Source organism: Setaria italica, chromosome II (genome assembly GCF_000263155.2).
Source record: "Setaria italica strain Yugu1 chromosome II, Setaria_italica_v2.0, whole genome shotgun sequence".
NCBI lineage: Eukaryota > Viridiplantae > Streptophyta > Magnoliopsida > Poales > Poaceae > Setaria > Setaria italica.
This window is the reverse complement of record NC_028451.1, coordinates 1,094,469-1,116,966: the sequence shown is the minus strand read 5'-3', so window position 1 is coordinate 1,116,966 and position 22,498 is coordinate 1,094,469. Positions and strand designations below refer to the sequence as shown.

The window sequence follows — 22,498 nt, the reverse complement described above, 5'->3', positions numbered from 1 at the left end:
GGCAAAATTGAGATCATGAGAAGTTTTAGAATGAGTCTTGGATATACTGGTGAGCTCCAAGAGCTAAAAACTATAGCCGTCAATTCCAGAGAAAATGGAGTGACACTGTCAATTTTATCATAATCAGGGTTATGTTGGAGGGCATGCAATATTTTATAGGATGCCACAAGTTACAACAGAGTCAATGGTTGTGAGGCATGTATTTTCATGAGATTAACGAATTGCAGGATCAATTGCCTCTACTCCATGTAGCAGCCCCAGAATGTTTGTTGAGTTGAAGCTTGCATTTTTTTCGTTATGTTTTCAGTTTAACCATGCATATAATTTTGTCACCTGAACCTCATGTACGTTTGGTGTCTTCCACATCAGCTCCTCCCCACTAGCCTAGGGGTTTGGTTCTTTAGTCCAAACTAAAGTTCTACTAATTAGGAGTATTAAACATATATTAACCAATTGCACAGATGGAGGCTAATTCGCGAGACAAATCTATTAAACCTAATTAGTTCATGATTTGATAATGTGATGCTATAGTAAACATGTGTTAATTATGAATTAATTAGGTTTAATAGATTCGTCTTGCGAATTAGCCTCCATATATGTAATTAGTTTTATAATTAAATCATGTTTAGTCCTCCTAATTAGCTTCCGAAGATTTGATGTGATATGGATTAGACTTTAGCTCAACGATCCAAATGCAACAGTTTGATTCATCAAGTTTCTTTTTCTAGCTAGTTTCGTCTTCAGATTTCCGTGAAAAGCATATTGGAACCATACGGGCTTCCATTATCTGAAAGTGTAACAATTTTCTAGCTAGTTTTTGTCTTCCTCAGCGTACTCGGGTACCCGCTGCTCTGGATTGGAGGCAAGCATCCCGAGCTAACCTCCGACACCCTGCTCCGCCGCCGATCTCTCGCGCCGGGTCCGTAGGCTGCCGCGGCCCGGGAGGAGATGAAGACGAGCTCGACCAAGCGCGCGCGGCCAGCTCCGCTCGTGATCGCCCCGGAAGCACCGGCCGCGCCTTCCAGATTTCCACCTCGAGGTCCCTGGACTCCACTACGCACGCAATCATCTCTGATCATCTGGTATCTGGTTTCGCCCTTGGTCCGAGCTCCAATCCTTAGTTCTTTTTAGAGATAATAATAACGAATGCACTTCTGAAGCATAACTCTGTGCATTTGTTCAAATTTGCTCCATCCTTAGTTCTTTTTAGAGAGAGAAAGAATCTGTTGATGAGGCCATATAGGGAGGCACATCGCAAACCAAGCTATGCTCCTCCAGTTGGACATGGTGAGAGACGCCATGTACCGAGGAGGATATTACACACTCGACACCTTCACCTGCCAATCTCACAATGAGGAAAGGAAAGATAAGGTCCTGATGTTAAATTCTCTGAGATTTCTGTCTTTCTCCAGTAGAAACACACAGGTGCAGGCCACCACCCACCACCAGCGGCAGCGCCGAGTTTCTGGCGGACCGCGCGTGTTTCTGGGCGTCCAGCGCCAACCTCGCTGCACTTCGAGCGCTTGGGGGGCAGCAGAGGAGTGAAGAGATGGAGCGGATCGTGGGGTATGGATCTGCGCTTCCGGCGGGGACGGAAGGCGGCGGCCGGCGGCGTAAGCGCCGGAGGATGAGCCGACGAGGGGGAGAACAGGAGCCAGACAAGGGGCACTTCGCAAAATACCTATCCAAAACAGGGGGTTATTTGCATATATTCGGATCGCGGTTATTAATCGCGATCCAATCTATGGGGGCCTTGTGCAAATGTTACGGGCCGGCGACCCCTCTCCCGGCGAGGCCGCGCCGCCGCCGGCGAACCCTGTTGGCCCCGGTGCTAAGGATCCCGCTCCCGCCTCCGCCGAATTCACACGCCGCGCCTCTGCCTCACATGGGCCGCAGCGACCTCCGCCGTAGGATGCCGCTGTCCGGGAGGGAGCGGAAGACGAGCTCGCCCAAGTGCTCGCCGCCGGCTCCGGTGGCCGTCGCCCCGCAGGAACCAGCCGCGCAGTCCGCCTCCTAGGTATTCATCCATCCATAATCCGAAATCTAGTATTGACGCAACCATCTCTCATCTTCTCCTATCTGGTTTGCCCGTTGGTGTGAACGCCAGTCGCGTCTGAAGCGTGAGCTACTGAACTCTGCTTGTTGCAACTCATTCCATCTTCAGTTCAGTTCTTTTCATCCAATCTGATTTCGCCGTATGGTGCTTTGCTCTGATTTCAAGCAACTACATACTGCGCTATGCAGTGGTTTTCGTTGACAGCACCAGGATTCAGCACCTGCTGATTTTCCAAGTGTTCAATGCGCAACTTTATAGAAGTGACATGTGTTCAATCAATCATCAAAGGAGAATTCCGACAGAAAATTACTGGGAAACTTAAATCGAGAACTACGCGAGACACTCTGCTGACTGCTTGGGTTTGATGAGTGTCGGTGTTGCCTTTATTTTACTAGTGCTAGTGCAGGGAAGATCGAAGATGGTCGAGGTCATCTCTTGGAGGTACCCCGCCACCAGCATCTTCCCCGCGCGCGCCCGGAGCTGAGTGTTATATTCCAAAAAATTGTAATATGTGAATGTTTGAAAAATTCGAAAAATTTAAAATATTTTTGGTTGAATGTTGTGATAGTTTGAAGAGCTATAAATTTAAAATTTCGTTGATGGAGCCTTATGATCAATGTGTTGATCATACGAGGTACCGCTAGCCTCTGGGGGAGGTGGAGATGGCGACAAAGACGATGTTGGATCAATAACTGGTACATCATCTACCCGTTCATCGCCTTGAGTAGTGATGTCCATTCCTCCTCAGTGAGACCTTCTAGAACAAGTGATAGCATTGGCTGCTCGCCCTCATTGGTAGTTCCCTGCACATGTGACTGCGTTGGCTGCTCGTCCTCATTGATAGCTACCTGCACATGTGACTGCATCGGCTGCTCCGTGTCAAATTTTGACTATAGCATGGGTACATCTTGGCTTGACCGTGAGTTTTCTGGCGATGCATTATTCAGAACAATATCTCGACGATGCCACAGTATGTACTGGTTCATTGCATCACCGAGAATCTCAATCCCCTCATCAGTAGGGATGTCAAGCTCGCACGACTCATCCAACACAGTAACAACTTGCACCCAGGAGTATTCGGCAGGGGTTCCTTTGGGAACACATGAGCCGTTACTGCCATACCGGTTGCAACCTCTCGGAACTTATTTTGTTTCCTTCCATAAAGCATCACCAACTTGCATGGTGTATCCACTTGTATGTCGTTTATGGGATACCCCACATTTGCAATGGAGCCAACACTACTTGGAGCAATGTCGTTTACGGGATACCCCACATTTGCAATGGAGCCAGCACTACTTGGAGCAACGTATCCTGTGTTCGCAAGCTGCAGGATTGGTTTTGCCTGCCTGTCGTTGAGCATCGGATGATGTCGGGTTGGTTATCCCCTTGTACTTGCTAGCTGGCGAAGAATTCATTCAACTCCTGCTTGGCGATTTCTCTCATCTTCTTCTCAAGATCTTTCTTACAACGGTCCCGCTTCCTGTAGCTTACTTGGTCGTTCTAGAATGCTTTACCCTAGGGCAATGTTGATGACATCCCTCAAACACGCCCATACTGCTCCGCGGTTCCGATTGCGGCGGTTAGCTGATCTCTCTCCCTGTTCGACTTTAAAAGACTCTTCTTTTGCATCTCGGCAAGCTATTCCAACCTCTCGTCAAACTCAATTCTATATTACATTAAAATGACAAACATAGCATTTTAATGGTTATAATATGATCATAGGATTTTATTCACAAAAATAATTCATTTCTAGTTTTTTTTCTCTCTCTTCCCTCTCTCTCTTAGTTCTAGATCTAGATCTAGAGGACAAGCTAATGAAGCTAGAAATGATGGATCGAAGTTGAAAAAGAAGGTTGGAATAGCACAAACTTACCTTATATAGCCACCTCCTCTAAAGAAATCAAGATCAAAACCTTCCCCCTTAGATTTGGTGTTTTTGGAGCTTTTCCCGAGCTCCTCTCGGGCAAGCTCCAAATGGAAAGTTGCCTGGGAAAGAAGATGAACATGAGTATTTATGGCGAGATCTGTGCTAGCGGGCGACATAAGCTAACCGCCAGCACAGATCACCCTATTTGTGCTGGTGGTGGGCTTAGGTCAACCGTCAGCACAGTGGCCTCTGTGCTGGCAGGCGACGTAAGGGGCTTATGTTGCCTGACAGCATAGAGGTCACTGTGCTCCCCCGTTGGGTCAAGGAAGCTTTGTGCTGGCGGGTGCCAATCACGCCCGCCAGCACGTTAATTTGTCTGTGCCAGCATAAATCGTTTCTGGCGTAGTGGTACTACTTTCATGTCAAAATACTTGTCGCTCATTAGTTCATTTTTGAACGTCAAACATTTTGATAGGAAGGTAGTATTAGCAGAATAATGCATGACGCCAAGGCATAGAATTTTCATGAGACATAGTAAATTGCTTGCCATTGGTTTAATCTTACACCATTTAGCAGCCCTGAAATTGTGGACGTTGAGACTTGCATTTTTCCTTTATGTTTGCAATTAAGTAACTGCATATTTTTGTGGATGTAATTTCATTGATTTAGTCTATAGTCAGCAAGTCAGCAGGCCGGACTGCTGACTCACCGTGTCATGGCCGGCGTTAACTTTGACTCTTCTCTCGCGCCTCTCCTATCCTCTCGGAGTCTCGGCCAATGAAGTCGCCAACCGCCACGACAGACAGCACGAGAAAGCAAAAGGCATTTCTGGATCGAGGGCCCAAAGGAATTGCCGCGCCCAAAATTACACGCCCAAGGGCCCACAAGGCCCATTCCACTCGTTCCTCTCCCTCGCCTTCTCACTCACCTGCTCTGCATCGCTCGGGAGTCGCCGAGAGCTGAAGAGGAGATGGGATCACGAGAGCCTGAGCGACTGCCGCGGCCAAGCATGCCAGCGTTCGTCTCCACCAACTTCACTGGCCAAGCCGCTGCCTCCGGTCTCTTGCGCGGGCCACAGGCCACCTCGGCCGTAGCCTGCCGCGGTCCTGGCGGAGATAGAAGAGGACAGTAGAGGGCGAGCTCGGCCAAGCACGGAGGTATCTGCCTGTATCATTAACTTTAGTGCGCACGCAATCATCGCTGGTTATCCGGTACCTGCTTTGGCCCTTGGTCCTCACCTCCCATCTGATGATCTAAAGTTCTGAAGCACAACTCATTCAGCTTTTGTTGGAATTTACTCCATCTTCAGTTCTTTCCAGCCCATCTAATGTCACCGACTTGACATGTGGCAATTGGAAAGAATTCGGTAGTGGATTCCAGATGCTCTAAGTGTGCTGGGGACTGCCTGAAATTTGGTTCTGAATATGTATACTTCTGTTTCTTTGTTTTTCACGAAAATGGATATATAGTGTACTCCCACAAAGAATTCGGTAGTGCAAAGCCTTCATCTTTCTTTCTGATGGTGCTCGGTCTTCATTTTTTTCTTTGACTAAGCTTCACAGTTCATGCACATAGACATAGTTCAGCATTAGAAGGCCACAAAGACTTTTCTGATGATATGGTCCAACCTCTCACAGTCTACACGGCTGTTGCCTGGTAAAAGCCACTACAGTTTCAAATGCTGTATGTATCACAAGCTTTCAGATTTGCATGGACTATTGACCTGCATGACTTGAACTAGTAACCACTCTACCTGTAATATATATATAAGCAGTAGGGGGTAACACCTCCTGTTCCATAAAAAAGAAACCACTCTAGAGTTTTTCTTGATACATCTCAACCATTTCATCCCACTCTAGAGAGAGAATGGAGAGCTTAATTTCTGCAATCTTTGGTGAGCTGACCACTAGATCCATAAATTTCTTCATTAGCAAACTCTCCAAGCCGACAACACTAGACGTGGAGGATCGCCTCCGCAGGGTCCTGCTTCGGGCACAAGTCATCATTGACGAGGCAAAGGGGCGGCACATCACAAACCAAGCTATGCTCCTCCAGCTGGTCATGCTGGGAGACGCCGTGCACTGGAGCCATTATGTGCTCGACACCTTCAGATGCCAACTTCACCAAGAGGAGGACGCCAATAATCAGGGTGTGAGTCGCTCTTCATCTTTGTCCAAAGTAAATTCTGCAATGCGCATGCGTCTCTACAGTAGAGGTGCTAAGACTTTCAAAGATCTGCAAGGGGCACTTGACAATTTGAGCTCCATGATCCTTGAAGTAAATGAGCTCGTACTGTTCTTGTCAAGCTATCCTCGCATGTACCGCCCACCTTACAGCATGCATCTCCAGCTGGCCAACTGTATGTTTGGCCTCCAGTTGGAAGCACAGCTAGTCATCAACTTCCTGTTGCACGTACAGCCTCATGGCTCTGATGAAGAATTGGAGGTTCTGCCAATTGTTGGACCAGGCTATGTTGGGAAGAGCACCCTTGTCGCTCATGTTTGCAAGGATGAAAGAGTACGTGCACGTTTCTCAGAAATCTTGTTCTTCCACATCCAGACTTTCACAGATGATGAGCTAGCTACTTTTAGAGATGAATGTGAACTAAAACATCAAAATCGTGTGTCTGAATCGAACTTGGAGGCAAGATTGCTTGTTGTTATTGAGCTAATTGGGGATCTTATTAATGAAGAGGCATGGGGTAGGTTGTATTCTGCCTCTAAAAGGTATGCGCCAAGAGGTAGTAAAATCATAGTTACAAGCCGGTTTGACAGTATTGTAAAGTTTGGAACAACACGAGCTTTGACTCTAAAGTTTCTCCCCCATGAGGCATACTGGTATTTCTTCAAGACGCTTACATTCGGAAGCATGGATCCTGAGATGCACCCAAGGCTCACGCACCTGGCCATGGAGATAGCTAAGACGACACTGGGACGACTGGCCCACCTTCTTAGCGCAAACATTATTGCTCATTTGCTAAAGGATAACTTTGACGTCAAATTTTGGTCTGAGTTGCTTGCCTTCTTGAGACGGTATTCTCAGAAGCTTGTCTCCCAATTTGGTGGGCATCCATTTGCTAGTTCAAACCAAAACAGACCTGTACCATTTGGGAGAATGTCTACGCCATCTGAAGATATTGTGCTTTATCATCGGTGTCAACACCCTTCAGAAGAGGAGATTCCAAAGATAAAATTCCAAGATGTACTATGTGGGAGCGTGATGCCTCGTGGGAAATTTGATGTCCTAGCATGGAGGTCTAGGATACCTCCTTACTATAGCTATGTCCATACTTGTGAGATTGAAGGGCAAAAAACTAGAGCTGTGAAGAGGAAGCGTTCTATGAAAAATGGAGTAACGAATTGTTAGTTTCTTGACTGTTAGTCTCATGCAGAAAAGATACCTGAATGTGTTTCTTAGGGTGTCACAAATCCTGGGAGATTGGCTACGCCTTCTGAAGATTCCGTGCTTTATCATCAGGGTCAAACGCTTTTCAGATGAGGAGGTTCATATTTCAGAATATAAGATTCAAAGATGTAATAACTATAGTACTACCTAGCCATCAAAGTGCTTTAGTATTATATTTTTACGAGATCTAATGAATCTCTTGTCGTTACCTTTCCTCCATTTTGCAGCCCCAGAATGTGGGTGTTGAGGCTGGCATTTTTTCTTTATGTTATCGATTCAGTATGGTGCTTTGCTCTGATTTCAAGCATCTACATACTGTACCTATGCAGTGGTTTTCGTTGACAGCACCAGGATTCAGCACCTGCTGATTTTCCAAGTGTTCAATGCGCAACTTTATAGAAGTGACATGTGTTCATTCAATCATAAACGGAGAATTCCGACAGAAAATTACTGGGAAACTTAAATCAACAACTACACGAGACACTCTGCTGACTGCTTGGGTTTGATGAGTGTCGGTGTTGCCTTTGTTTTAGTAGTGCTAGTGCAGGGAAGATCCAAGACGGTCGAGAGGTCATCTCTTGGAGGTACTCTGCCACCAGCATCTTCCCCGCGTGCGCCCGGAGGCTGAGTGTAATATTCCCAAAAATTGTAATCTGTGAATGTTTGAAAAATTCGAAAAATTTAAAATCTTTTTGGTTGAATGTTGTGATAGTTTGAAGAGCTATAAATTTAAAATTCTATTGATGGAGCCTTATGATCATATGTGCTGACCATACGAGGTACCGCTAGCCTCTAGAGAGGTGGAGATGGTGGCGAAGGCGATGTTGGATTAATAATTGGTACATCATCTACCCATTCATCGCCTTGGAGTAGTGATGTCCTTTCCTCCTTAGTAAGACCTTCTAGAACAGGTGATAGGATTGGTTGCTCGCTCTTATTGGTAGCTCCCTGCACATGTGACTGTGTCAGCTGCTTGCCCTCATTAGTAGCTACCTGCACATGTAACTGTGTCGGCTGCTCCATGTCAACATTTGACTGTAGCATGGGTACATCTTGGCTCGGCCATGAGGTTTTTGGCGATGCATTATTCAGAATGATATCTTGGCGATGCCACAATATGTACTGGTTCATTACATCACCGAGAATCTCAATCTCCTCATCAGTACGGATGTCAAGCTCAGACGACTCATCCAACATAGTAACAACTTGCACCCAGGAGTATTCTGGTAGGGGTTCTTTTAGGAACACATGAGCTGTTACTGCCATGCTGGTTGCGACCTCTCGAAACTTATTTTGTTTCCTTCCATAAGGTATCACCAACCTGCATGGTGTATCCACTTGTATGTCGTCTACGGGATACCTCACGTTTGCAATGGAGCCAGCACTACTCGAAGCAACGTATCTTGTGTTGGCAAGCTGCAGGGTTGGTTTTGCCTATCGTTGAGCATCGGATGCTATCGGGTTGGTTATCCCTTGTACTTGCCGGCTGGCGAAGAACTCAATCAGTTCCTGCTTGGCGATTTCTCTCATCTTCTCCTCAAGATCTTTCTTATAACGGTCCCACTTCCTGTAGCTTGCTTGATCATTTTGGAATGCTATACCTCAGGGCAATGTTGATGACATCCCTCGAACACGCCTAGAGTGTTCCGCGGTTCCAATTGCGGCGGTTAGCTGATCTATCTCCCTGTTCGACTTGAAAAGATCCTTCTTTTGCATCTCGGCGAGCTGTTCCAACCTCTCGTCAAACTCAATTCTATATTACACTAAAATAACAAACATAGCATTGTAATGGTTATAATATGACCATACAATTTTATTCACAAAAATAATCCATTTCTAGTTTATTTTCTCTCTTCCCTTCTCTCTCTCCTAGTTCTAGATCTAGATCAAGATGACAAGCTAATGAAGCTAGAAATGATGGATAGAAGTTGAAAAAGAAGGTTGGAATGGCACAAACTCACCTTATATAGCCACCTCCTCCAAAGAAATCAAGAGCAGAACCTTCCCCCTTAGATTTGGTGTTTTTGGAGCTTTTCCCGAGCTCCTCTCGAGCAAACTCCAAATGGAAGGTTGCCTGGGGAAGAAGATGAACATGAGTATTTATGGCAAGCTCTGTGCTAGCGGGCGATATAAGCAAACCGCAGCATAGATCACCCCATCTGTGCTAGCGGGTGCTCCCCCACCGGGCTAAGGAAGTTTTGTGCTGGTGGGTGCCAATCACGTCCGCCAGCACATAGCCCTCGTTTGGTTCTTTAGGAGCTCCTAAAATTCCTATCGCATCGAATGTTTATATACTAATTAGGAGTATTAAACATAGATTAATTACAAAATCAATTGCACATATGGAGGCTAATTTGCGAGACGAATCTATTAAGCTTAATTAGTCCATGATTTGACAATGTGGTGTTACAGTAAACATGTGCTAATGATGGAATAATTAGACTTAATAGATTCGTCTCGGGAATTAGCCTCCATCTGTTTAATTAGTTTTAATTAGTCCTCCTAATTAGCCTTCGAATATTCGATGTGACATGAATTTTAGTCCGGATTAAAGATCCAAACACCTCCCCAGTATAAATTGCTTGCCATTGGTTTAATCTAACACCATTTAGCACCCTTGGAATTGTGGACGTTGAGACTTGCATTTTTCCTTTATGTTTGCAAGTAACTGCATATTTTTGTGGATGTAATTTCATTGATTTAGTCTATAGTCAGCAGGTCAGCAGGCCGGACTGCTGGCTCACCGTGTCATGTCCGGCGTTGACTTTGACTTTATCTCGGCCAATGAAGTCGCCAACCGCCACGACAGACAGCACTGAGAAAGCAAAAGGCATTTCTGGATCGAGGGCCCAAAGGAATTTCCGGCCCAAAATTACACGTCCAAGGGCCCACAAGGCCCATTCCACTCGTTCCTCTCCCTCGCCTCCTCACCCACCTGCTCTGCTTCGCTCGGGAGTCGGGACTGCGCAGCGGCGCGATTGGAGGCGGAGTCGCCGAGAGCTGCAGAGGAGATAGGATCACGAGAGCCTGAGCGACCGCCGCGGCCAAGCATGCCAGCGTTCTTCTCCACCAACTTCACTGGCCAAGCCGCTGCCTCCGGTCTCTTGCGCGGGCCACAGGCCACCTCGGCCGTATAGCCTGCCGCGGTCCTGGCGGAGATAGAAGAGGACAGTGGAGGGCGAGCTCGGCCAAGCACGGAGGTATCTGCCTGTATCATTAACTTTAGTGCGCACGCAATCATCGCTGGTTATCCGGTACCTGCTTTGGCCCTTGGTCCTCACCTCCCATCTGATGATCTAAAGTTCTGAAGCACAACTCATTCAGCTTTTGTTGGAATTTACTCCATCTTCAGTTCTTTCCAGCCCATCTAATGCCACCGACTTGACATGTGGCAATTGGAAAGAATTCGGCAGTGGATTCCAGATGCTGTAAGTGTGCTGGGGACTGCCTGAAATTTGGTTCTGAAAAAATGGATATATATTGTGCTTCCACAAAGAATTCGGTACTGCAAAGCCTTCATCTTTCTTTCTGATAGTGCTCGGTCTTCATTTTTTCTTTGACTAAGATTCACACAGTTCATGCACATAGACATAGTTCAGCATTAGAAGGCTACAAAGACTTTTCTGATGATCTGGTCCAACCTCTCACAGTCTACACGGCTGTGGCCTGGTAAAAGCCACCACAGTTTCAAATGCTATATTTATCACAAGCTTTCAGATTTGCATCGTGGACTAGCATATCATGCATAGCTTCTGTTCATCAGTTCATGGCCTCCACCTGCTGGCTGCTGCGTTATCTTCCTGACGGAGAGAATCCCTAAATGGAGATGTTCCTTTCTGCAGTCCTGGGTGAACTGTCCACTAGATCCATAAATTTCTTCATCAGCAAAATCTCCAAGACGACACCACTTGACATGGAGGATCACCTCAGCAGGGTCCTTGTCAGGGCACAGATCATCATCGACGAGGCCATGGGGGGGCACATCTCCAACCAAGCTATGGTCCAGCATCTGCACATGATGAGAGATGCCATGCATCGAGGCTATTATATGCATGCTCGACACCTTTAGGTGCCAATATCACGAGGAGGACACCAAAGGTCATGTCATTATTAACTCTTCAGCTCTGTCTAGACTAAGTTCTCTGAAAAGCTTATGTTTCTACAACAGAGACACACCTATTTCGAAACAACTGCAAGAGGGGATTGACGAATTGACCTCCATGATCCTTGATGCGAAAGAGTTGGTTGTGTTCTTGACGAGCTACCCTCACCTGTACCGCCAGCCTTACTGCATGCATCTCGTCCTAGGCAACTGCCTGTTTGGCCGCCAGATGGAATCTGAAATTGTCATCAACTTCCTGTTGCAAACACAACCTTATGGTGCTGAAGAACTGGAGGTCCTACCAATTTTCGGGCCAATCTTTGTCGGCAAGAGCACCCTTGTTGCTCATGCTTGCAAGGATGAAAGAGTCCGTGATCATTTCTCAGAAATCTTGTTCTTTCAAAACTACGGTTTTACAGATGATGAGCTAGCTACTCTCAGAGACGGATGTGCAAGAATACATCTAAATCATGTGTCGATTTCGAACAAAGATAGGAGATTGCTGGTTGTTATCGAGTTAGTTGGGGATCTCAATGAAGATGAATGGAACAGGTTGTATTTTGCTTCTAAAAGGTTTGTCCCATGCGGTGGTAAAATCATAGTTACAAGCCGCTCTGAGAAGATTAAAAAGTTTGGAACAACACGGGCTGTAACTTTGAAGTATCTGCCCCGTGAGGCGTACTGGTATTTCTTCAAGACACTTGCGTTTGGAAGCATGGATCCCAAGGTACAACCAAGGCTCACACACCTGACCATGGAGATAGCCAGTACATTGGACGGTTCCTTCATTGCCAGGAATTTCACTGCCCGTTTGTTGAGGGACAACTTTGACATCCTATTTGGTCCAAGGTTTTGACCTTCTTGAGAGGGTCTTTGCAGAAGCCTATCTCTAGATTTGGTGAGCGTCCAATTGATCTTCTGAAGCAAAACAGACCTGCGAATCTTGGAAGAATGGCTACACCATCTGAAGTTTTTGTTCTTTCTAATCAATATGGCTCTGCACAAGACAAGGTTCCAAAGGTAAGACTCCAAGATGTGATGTATGGAACTTTTAAGACCAGTGGGAAATTTGAGCTCCTATCATGGAGGTCTTCGATACCTCCCTACTTTAGCTATGTTGGTACTTGTGAGATTCTAGAGCTAAAAGCTGCAGGAGTCAAGAGGAAGCGTTCTATGAAAGATGGGGGCAAGCTTATGTAGCAGGATAGCTGAATATGTTTGTTAGGGTATTCCAAGTCACAACTTATAGCTAGCGTAGAGTCATGATATGTTGTGTTCAGTATAAACAGAATAATGTGTGACTTTGAGGCTAGACTTATATGGCAGGTAATGAAGTGTTTCTTATTGGTTTCACTCCAGATACTATGAATTCGTTGACTTTGATTTGCAGACTTGCCTTTTCTTTTAGTTTTAATTCAGCCCTACAAAATTCTGAACCAAAAGAGATCTGCATGTCTGCACATCTTGGGAGAGTAGCTACACCTTCTGAAGATTTGGTTAGCATCCTTTCGATCTTTTGAACCAAACAAGATATGCACATCTTGGGAGAGTGGCTGGCTACACCTTCTGAAGTTTTGATGGTTTATCGCCGGTATCAGCTTTCTTTAGAAGAGAAGGTTGCAGATCTTGGTGGAGCAGTCACGGAGAGGCGAGGCAGGGCGGGGTCGCGCCCAGTGCGGTAGGCGCCCCAGCGAGCGCGAACCACGGTTCCGGAAACAACCACTAAAAAAAGAATAGCCAAGCGCGGTGGCTTGCGTCCCATTTCCTGACAGGGCGGCCGCTCTCTCGTCTTCCTCCTCGCTCGTCGGCCACAGCTCGCACTCCGAACTCCGGCGACCGGCTCGGCTCCGCTGCCTCACCCGTGGGCCATGGCTTATTCGCTGCTCCGGAGGAGATTCGATCGTGCGCCCCCGCCCCCGGTCCTTCTTCTTTGGCTCAGCGAAGAGGAGGGGAAAGCTGGATGCTGGGGGTTCCGTGCTTCCCGGACGGGATGACCGTCCGCAGCGGTGGCGGCGGCGGCTAGCGGCGACAGGGTCAGAGGATTACTCGCCGGTTGTGGGCGAGCGAGAGGGAAAGGCAGTCAGGGTGCAGTTTGCTCCACCTCTAATTTCTTTTATCCCATTTGATCTCGTCGAATACACTGATGATTGCTTGAATTTTTCTTTTCAATTTACTGAAGGAGCATCTGTTGCTCCGGATGGAACATCCGCTGCAAACTGAGAATAGACATATCTGCGCTAGGGTACATGGGAATTTAGGGACATTAGATTGGAGGCCAAAGATTGGGAATATCTGAATTGCAGGAGTAGCAGTTAGCTTACTTGTTTGCTGTCAGGTACGGAGCCCTGAACAAATGGCATCTGCTTGACTTCAGTTGCCCTCTGCTTTGCCAGGGGATGTGGAACCTCAAACACATTCAGAGATTCAAACAGGTAACACAACCTCCTATTTTTCCCATACTTAGAGATGTCTCCTTCGTCAGGCAGAGATATCAGTTACCCTGTTCTTGTGCTGTGTTTAGGAGGTCCTGTGCTTCTTCCACTAGAGAAGTGAGAGACCTTGCTGGCTTGATCACCTCACGATCATTCCCAGCAAAGAGCATGCTTTCATCTACCTCTGACATGGATTTCAATGTGTCGGACACTGCTTCCTTCAAATTACGTTCCTTGAAATGTTGGATGCATCTGGGTTTGACTTGAATCATAGATTCATAGCTATAACCATCTGGCAGGGTAAGCTTCACTATTTTCAAAGGAAGATGCCTTTTGTTCTGTACATAAATTATTGAAAGGAGTTAATGAATTACTTGAACAAATTACAGTGGCCCCTTATAATTATGTATGTATATCTAATATTGGATGCAAATTTCATTTAGTAGCTACGATGGATATTGCTGACAACATTGCCTAGAAAAAAATGGCATCACAGTTACAAATTATCTTTCTCGAACAAACAGTTACAAATTATCTTGCTAGAATGATATATAATTTGGATCATAAATAATGCTGATGTTGAACTGGATCCACTGTATGTGTGTGAACTGCCGAGCACGGAGAAAATATTTCTACACTACATTAGTAAGAGAACTTAACTGACATCTTAGAAACTGGAAATAAGACCAAATAAAAAAAACAATGCAGCTTCCTCTGCTTTTCCCCTCAGTCTGGTCTCTGGTGGCGTTTTCCCTGTCTGCTTGTTCAACTTGAACTAAAGTATTGTTGCCTTTTCCACTGTATTATTGGTGGCATGTGTAGCAGTCCTTGAAAATAAGCTTGAAAGAATCATTAAAGGCTAACTACATCAGTCTCCAGGGCTTGTTGATGCAATTGTTGGGCACCTTCGCTGTCATTCTCCAAAATACTTATCAGATTGCTGACAGCTTCCGTGTTACTTGCAAGCTCCAGGCACAGCCTTGTGTCCCCATCTCCAGGATTGGTAAGTAGCCTGCTCACCACTGTGAGTGACTTGCTTAGCATTTCAACAACCATTGTGTCCTCCGGCACATTGCTGAGGAAGTCAGGGCTGCTCAGTGGTGATGTGATCTTAGAGAGCATTTCAACCTTTGATTAAACTGTATTTGGAATGGAAATCGATATGTTCATCACTTCTGCATTGGTATACACAGTCTTACATGGTGATACATATCATGCATGCATGTCATGAGTTAGTTTTTTGGTATATTAGAAAAAAGGTAAAATGGATAATTAGATGTGCATCCCACTAACATCTTAGCTAGACAAGTGATGGTATTTCCCAGTTCCCACCATACTTCAGATCCGATCTAAGTGTTGGTCATGCACAAACATACCCATCCTACTGACCAGGTTATTACAGTAGTAGCTACAGGATCCATGCTGCTTTGCTCTTTGGCGATCCCAGGTGAGAGAGATGAGGAATTTAGAATGATGGATAGATATTGTTCCGAAAGCAGTGTGTACTTGTGTATATAATGTTACTTTATTTAGGTTAATTTAACAATCACTAGTAGACTTTCCATCCAGCTTTTTTAGTCCCGGTCGTTTTTGGGCCCAGGACTAATGGAGCTTTAGTCCCGGATCTAAATTTTGTTTTGTGTCGGAGCCCTTTTAATCCTGGTTGGTGGTTCCAACCGGGACAAAAGTGGAGCTTTTAATCCTGGTTGGAGCCACCAGCCGGGATAAAATGAATTAATCCTGGTTGGTGGCTCCAATCGGGGCTAAAAGGACCCTTTTTAGTCACGATACGAGCCACCAGCCGGGACTAATTCATGACCCTAGCTTTATCTCTCCGACTCCTCTCGCTCTCCCTTATCTGCTCCCTCTCCCTCAACTCGCTCCACCCTTTGCTCCCTCTCCCTTCCCGTCCTCCTAGCGCTCCTCCTTCTCTGCTCTATCCCTTCCTCCCTGCCTCCTCCTCTCCCTCGGCTCCCTCCCTCCCTCCCCGCCTCCCTAGCCTCCTCCTCCTAGCTCCCTCCCTGCGAGATGGCCCGACGCGCGCGGAGCTGCCCGATGCGGCGCTGGCGGGCGACGACCCAGTGCGGGCGGATCTGCGCTGCCACGGCGCCGGTAGGTGAGGGCCCGGCACGGCGCAGACGGGCCTGGTGCAGGCGCAGGCAGGAGCAGGCATGATGGTGGGTGTGGCCCATTTTTTTTATTTTTTGAACCTTTTTGTTCCGGTTGGTCTACCAGGTGAAATACCCGGGATTAAAGAGGAAGGCCTTTACTCTCGAAAAATTAGTCCTGGTTGGATTTTCGAGACCTATGCGTCTCTCCAACCAGGATTAATGCTCACTTTTCCACCAACAAATGACAGAGACTGAAATGGTCAATTGGATGCGCATATTATTTGATTTCCTGAGAGAAAGTTGTAGTGGTGGTTGTTGGATCCCATGCTTGACCACTTTACTCCTAGCTAGTAGAACTTGCCTTGTGAGAGAGATGCTCAACCTTTATTAAGGGGTGTTTGATAGCAGGTGCTAAACTTTAGCACGTGTCACATTGGATGTTCGGATACTAATTAGGAGGACTAAACATGAGCTAAATATAAAACTAATTGCAGAACCTCTAGGCTAATTCGCGAATCTATTAAGGCTAATTAATCCATCAGTAACAAATGGTTACTGTAGCACCACATTGTCAAATCATGGACTAATTAGGCTTAATAGATTCGTCTCGCGAATTAGACTCCACCTGTGCAATTAGTTTTGTAATTAGCATATGTTTAATACTCCTAATTAATATCCAAACATTCGATGTGATAGGTGCTAAACTTTAGCATGTGGGAGCCAACCACCCCCTAAATGTGCAACAATATGACGGAGTAGATCGTGCAATCTGCCTGATTGGATTCCTAAAAGTTGAAGTGTGCAATATATATGGGAGGGACACAGGGATCCAATCGGGCCTTATAACAAGCCCCGAATTAAACTAGATCGACAAAGTATAATTAGATCAAAAGCATGCGCCGAAAGCGAGGCGCAAACCTTTGAACTTTTTTACAAAAATATAAAAAAGCATGTGCACCTTTGCTCCTCCATCGCATGATAGTGAACTGTGGATGTGCTTTTAATTACTTTCCCATAATTTAACGTACATGCCCAGCTAGCCAAATCAAAGTGTCATATTGTTGAATGTCTTAAATTCGTGTGTAAAACAGCCATCTCCAGTAGGCAGTATAGCGCATATATTGGTGTGTGCTCTCTGCTTCTGCAGGACGGAGCTTAAGTGCCGCTGAGCTCAAGCTGCCCCTAGGATTACTTTGCGATGGTTAGTTTACCTCCTCAATTCCCTTGCTACTTTGCTGATGCTCTACTCTCTGTATATCAGTGCACTTCTGCTTAATTAGACCACTATACCCTAGTTTATTTTTGAAACAGTAGTAATCTAAGTACCTGAATACCAATCTCACTTGTATTTTAATTATCAGGCTAAAACCTGTGTAAGTCTGTTAGGGTTCTATATACATCCTTTCTTCTTCTTAATATATTATACCCAATTCTCCTGCATGTTCTTTTTATTTTTAATTGTATTTTAATTAGGATTAGTACTTAGCACAAATACGATTTCACTTGTCCATGTGTATAGCCATGATCCCTCTTATATTTCAGATCCCACACACTAGAACAACCCACCTTCCTTTCACCCTAATCCTAATTATGCCCGTACCCATCCCCAACACCACGATGCAAGCCATAGCGGTCCGGAGGCGACTTCCATGACCACACACCTATGCTGAGGGAGCATGAGGTTGGGCAATGTTGCATGCACTATTGCAGGAATCCTTGTCGGTGCCGGTGCTTAACCCTCATATCTCATTACCAGTCTTGAACATATTACGAATTCTTAAATTATAATCGCAAAATCTAAAAACTAGAACATGAGAGCTACACATAGTAATCTGAGGTTCTTGTCCAACTTAGATGTAGCATTGATCAAATGATATACATGCATGATTAAAGGAATGCAATTCTATATTTTGTCTTATAAGTCAGACAATTTTAGGTTTGACCAAGTTTATAGAGAAGAGTATGAACATTTGTGATACCAAATAAGTAGCATTAGATTCATATATTCTCATATTATGCATATTGTGTTTATAAATTTAGTCAAGTCTAAGATAGTTTGACTTAAGATAAAACTAGAATTCTATTTTTCTTGGGTTGGATGGAGTGAGTAAGATTTGGATACAATGGGTGTTGTGCTTGGCCTGGGGAGACCCTCTCGTGTAAATAGGGGGAAAATGAATAAGTGGCAGAAAGACACCCGCCAATGAGTCTAAAGCTTTTTACAAATTTAAAAGGCAGATTTATAGTTTGACTTAAGACACGTCCTTTTATATCCTAGCTGCACTACCTTCAAATATATAAACCTCCCCGACTGGTTACAAGTTCCTCCTGCAGGTTAGAGGTAGCAACAAGTGCTTCACTTTGGCGAGGATGGGTGTCCTTGACGCGCTGCTGGCTGGTCTATTATTTCATGCTGCCTGCGTCGGAGCTCCGACAGTCAATGGCACCGTCCTTGCCAACCACGATAACAGCAATAGCAGCACTACTATTGTGCCCTCTGCTGCCTCTATGGCTAGCTGTCCGAAGAGCTGTGGCGGAAAAACCTTTGACTACCCATTCGGCATTGGTGTTGGCTGCTTCAGGAGCCCTGAGTTCGAGCTCATCTGCAACACAGGAGGACTCTACCTCAGCGACAATGACACGGAAGTTCTCTTAGACATCAATGTCTCTCCTCAACAAGGTAACTGTACATCAGATATTTCTTCGAGGTACTCAAAGAATTTATCACATAAATAGTCAATTCGTTCGAACTTGCTTGGTAGTGAATTGGAAACCAAAAGAAAAGGGTGCTTGTGTTTCTCTTGTTGAGGTCTAATTCACGATTTCCTAAGAATTGAGTTAGTCAAGTCTACTACTTCGTATACATGAAGAAGGGTATATGATAGGACAAGTACTGATTTCTTTTACTCCAAGGTGAAGATTCAATCACTTAGCCAACACCAAAAGCTATCGGCACCTTGTTGGATCAAAGTATAGAATATCCATCTTTGATGATATCTTCTGAACAAGTCGATCCAATTTATTACTTCTGTAATAACTTTGTTAATTTTGCCAGCAGATATCTCTACTTTCTTCAGGCGTTATTTCCATGTTATATCTGGTGTGGATGTGTATAACGTGTCATGGAAAGCACCAAGCATAATTAGATCATTCAGCTTAGAAGTAGTAATCCAGGGCTGCGGCTTTGATGTATACCTCGGCGATGATTCAGCGTATTCATGTACACTTACATGCCCTGGCGAAACGTTCCCCGACGTTACCTCGGTGGTATGTAATGGTATCAGAGGATGCTGCGTTAAACATCTTTACGGCACTAACACCATGCAGCTTCAGTTTGTCCGGCATACTAACGGAAGCTTCCCCAAGTACAGAGAAATCAGCGTAATTTCTAGATCCATGTTCCTTGGCTGGTCTGTTCATGCTGACCATCCACCGTGCAGCGATGAATTGCGTAACGATAACAATTATGCATGTGTTAGTAACAATAGCAGCTGCGACGCCGAACCAATTGATGAGAACATTTACTGGTACAGGTGCCGGTGTGAGTCAGAATATGCTGGCAACCCATACATACTGGATGGCTGCTCCCATGTCGATTCAGGTAATTTCACATGTCTTCCTCCGGTATCTATCTATCTATCTATATAAATAATGATTGGTGCAGTAAAATTTGACGCCATATTTCTTTGTTTGTTGACGATGATTCTGTTAATTTGGGACTAACAACAGCGTACTACTACAATCCTGTTCCACGGAAGGTGAATTGTAGTCGATCATGTGGAGACATCAACGTCCCCTTTCCATTCGGCCTAGAAGAAAGTTGTTCAGCAAGGACCCAGTTTCGTCTCAACTGCACAGACATAGCAACCTCTACACTTCAGCTTGATAGGAATTATCAAGTGTCACACATCGATATTGAAAGAGGGATCATTGACATTAAATTGCTAGTTTTTTATGACATCCCAATCTTTGAACTGGACCATCGTGTCTACAGTAGCTTTATGACTTCCGAATCTATGCACTGGACCATCGACAATCTTAGCTGCCTGCAGGCGCAGAAGAATGTGTCTGCATATGGATGTGTTAGCGTCAACAGTATGTGCTTGGATTTCAACGACTCAACCTATAAGGTATATGATGTACAAGAACAATGGAAATACAAGAACAATGGTTATCGGTGCCAGTGCATGCATGGCTTTCATGGAAATCCCTATGTCCCAAACGGTTGCCAAGGTTCTCTTAAGCCACATTAAGATACATACGTATACATAGCACAACATTATGTTTTTGTGTGTAATTCTCATCACGCTCTATATAATGTTGTTGCAGATATTGACGAGTGCAAAACTACACCTGGAATCTGCAAAGAGCTATTATGCAATAACACTGTGGGAAGCTACCATTGCACCGAGTGCCCCGACAAAACAAAGTATGATACCGCAACAATGCAGTGCATTAAGGTCAAAAGACAGAGAGGTCTCCTGCTCGGTACGTGAGTTTCTAACCCTGTTAAATGTTGCAATGAATATGGCAAAAAGAAGAAAAATGCTGAGGAGAATAATTGTCTGCTACAGGCATTGTCATGGGCCTTAGTGCTGGCATAGCAATTCTACTACTTACCTTGAGTGCAATATTTCTTGTCCGTAAATGGAGAAGAGACGTCCAAAAGCGACTGCGCAAGAAGCATTTCCAAGACAACCAAGGCCTTCTACTAGAACAATTGATATCATCGGAGGAAAATGCTAAGGACATGACAAAGATCTTCTCATTGGAAGAGCTAGAGAAAAGCACAAACAATTTTGACCACACACGTATCCTGGGTCGTGGTGGCCACGGTATGGTGTACAAAGGAATCTTATCTGATCAACGTGTGGTGGCCATAAAAAAATCAGTAATCATCCAACAAAGTGAGATCAAGCAATTCATCAATGAGGTTGCCATTCTTTCACAGATAAACCATCGAAATATCGTAAAACTTTTTGGATGCTGCCTTGAAACAGAGGTACCTTTACTGGTATATGACTTTATTCCAAATGGTTCATTATTTCAAGCTCTTCATTCTGCTTCAGACAGCAATTTCACATTGTCTTGGGATGACTGCATGAGAATTGCATGCGAAGCTGCAGGTGCACTTTGCTATCTTCACTCTGCGGCTGCAGTATCAGTCTTTCATCGTGATGTCAAGTCATCTAATATACTACTTGATGCAAATTACACTGCAAAAGTTTCAGACTTTGGAGCTTCAAGGTTGGTTCCTATTGATCAAACTCACATTGATACAAAGGTACAAGGTACATTTGGTTATATAGATCCTGAATACTACCAAACTACACAGCTAAATGAAAAGAGTGACGTGTATAGCTTTGGTATGGTGCTTCTTGAACTGCTCCTAAGAAAGGAGCCCATTTTTACGGATGAGTTTGGGTCAAAGCAGAACTTGTTCAATTACTTTCTGTCAGAATTGAAGTCAAGGCCAATCACAGAAATAGTAGATGCTCATATCCGCGAAGAAGCAACTGAACAAGAGATTAAAAGTGTTGCATCCCTCGCTGAGATGTGCTTGAAACTTCGAGGGGAAGAGAGACCGACCATGAAGCAAGTGGAGATAACATTGCACAACTTGCGAATGGAAAGGTTGAATTCATTATGCCAAGTTGCTCGAGGAAACAATCAAGAGATACAGCCGTTCATATATTCAAGAGCTAATGGTGGTGGTACTCCTTCGGTCCATAGCCGAACATGCTACAGTTTGGAGCAAGAGTTCATAGCATCTGCTGAGATTCCCAGATAAATTTGCCTTTTGATCCATCTACTTGCAGATTATTGTTGTTATCCATGTACTCATGTACACGTCTAGAGCTGTGAAGAGGAAGTGTTCTATGAAACATATATAAAGTCGGTTTCTTCAGGATCACGCTTATGCAGAACCAGAAGGATATCTGAACGTTTATTCTTGATAGGGTGTCACGATCACAAGATAAACCTGGTGTAACTATAGTCGTGCACTACTACCTAGTCAGTCATGTGCAAAGTGTTTTAGTATTAACAGATCGAATAATGCACGCTGCTGAGGCATTGATTTTCATGAGATCTAATGAATTGTGTGGCATTGCCTTTCCTCCATCCTGCAGCCCCAGAATGTGGGTGTTGAAGCTGGCATTTTTCCTTTATGATGTCGATTCAATATGATGCTTTGCTCTGATTTCAAGCATCTACATAATACTGTACTGTGCAGTGCAATTGGTTGACAGCACTAGGATTCAGCACCTGCTGACTTTCCAAGTGTTCGTTGCCCAACATTGTAGAATCTGAAATGTGTTCAATCAATCATAAAAGGAGAATGCTGACAGAAAGTAATTGGGAAACTTAACAACTACGCACGACTCCTGACGGCTCCATGGTTTGCCTCACTCTGATTGGGTTTGATGAGTGTAGGTGTTGTATTTGTTTGACTAGTGCTAGTGCAGGTAATAAAGAATTGAAGATGGTCGAGGTCACCTCTTGGATCGATACTCTCTTCGTTCC

The 22,498-nt window shown here is 44.9% G+C and overlaps 3 protein-coding genes across 3 annotated transcripts; all 3 read left to right on the top strand.

Annotated features, from left to right (window-relative positions):
• Positions 1–4,845: 4,845 nt before the first annotated feature.
• Positions 4,846–7,624, top strand: LOC101758602. Its single transcript, XM_004958828.3, has one exon. The coding sequence runs from the start codon at positions 5,790–5,792 to the stop codon at positions 7,287–7,289; it is 1,500 nt and encodes a 499-aa protein (XP_004958885.3). The 5' UTR covers positions 4,846–5,789; the 3' UTR covers positions 7,290–7,624.
• Positions 7,625–11,142: 3,518 nt separating this feature from the next.
• On the top strand, positions 11,143–12,750 carry LOC105913875. Its single transcript, XM_012843947.2, is given in 3 exon segments — positions 11,143–11,379; positions 11,381–12,263; positions 12,266–12,750. Coding segments are annotated over 3 exon segments (1,479 nt in total). The 5' UTR covers positions 11,143–11,148; the 3' UTR covers positions 12,631–12,750.
• A 6,341-nt stretch (positions 12,751–19,091) lies between these two features.
• LOC101758197 (wall-associated receptor kinase 5) lies at positions 19,092–22,286 on the top strand. The gene is made up of 4 exons (XM_022824641.1): positions 19,092–19,574; positions 19,703–20,206; positions 20,303–20,461; positions 20,548–22,286. Exons 1-4 carry the CDS (start codon positions 19,295–19,297, stop codon positions 21,762–21,764), a joined length of 2,160 nt encoding a protein of 719 aa, XP_022680376.1. The 5' UTR covers positions 19,092–19,294; the 3' UTR covers positions 21,765–22,286.
• Positions 22,287–22,498: the final 212 nt, after the last annotated feature.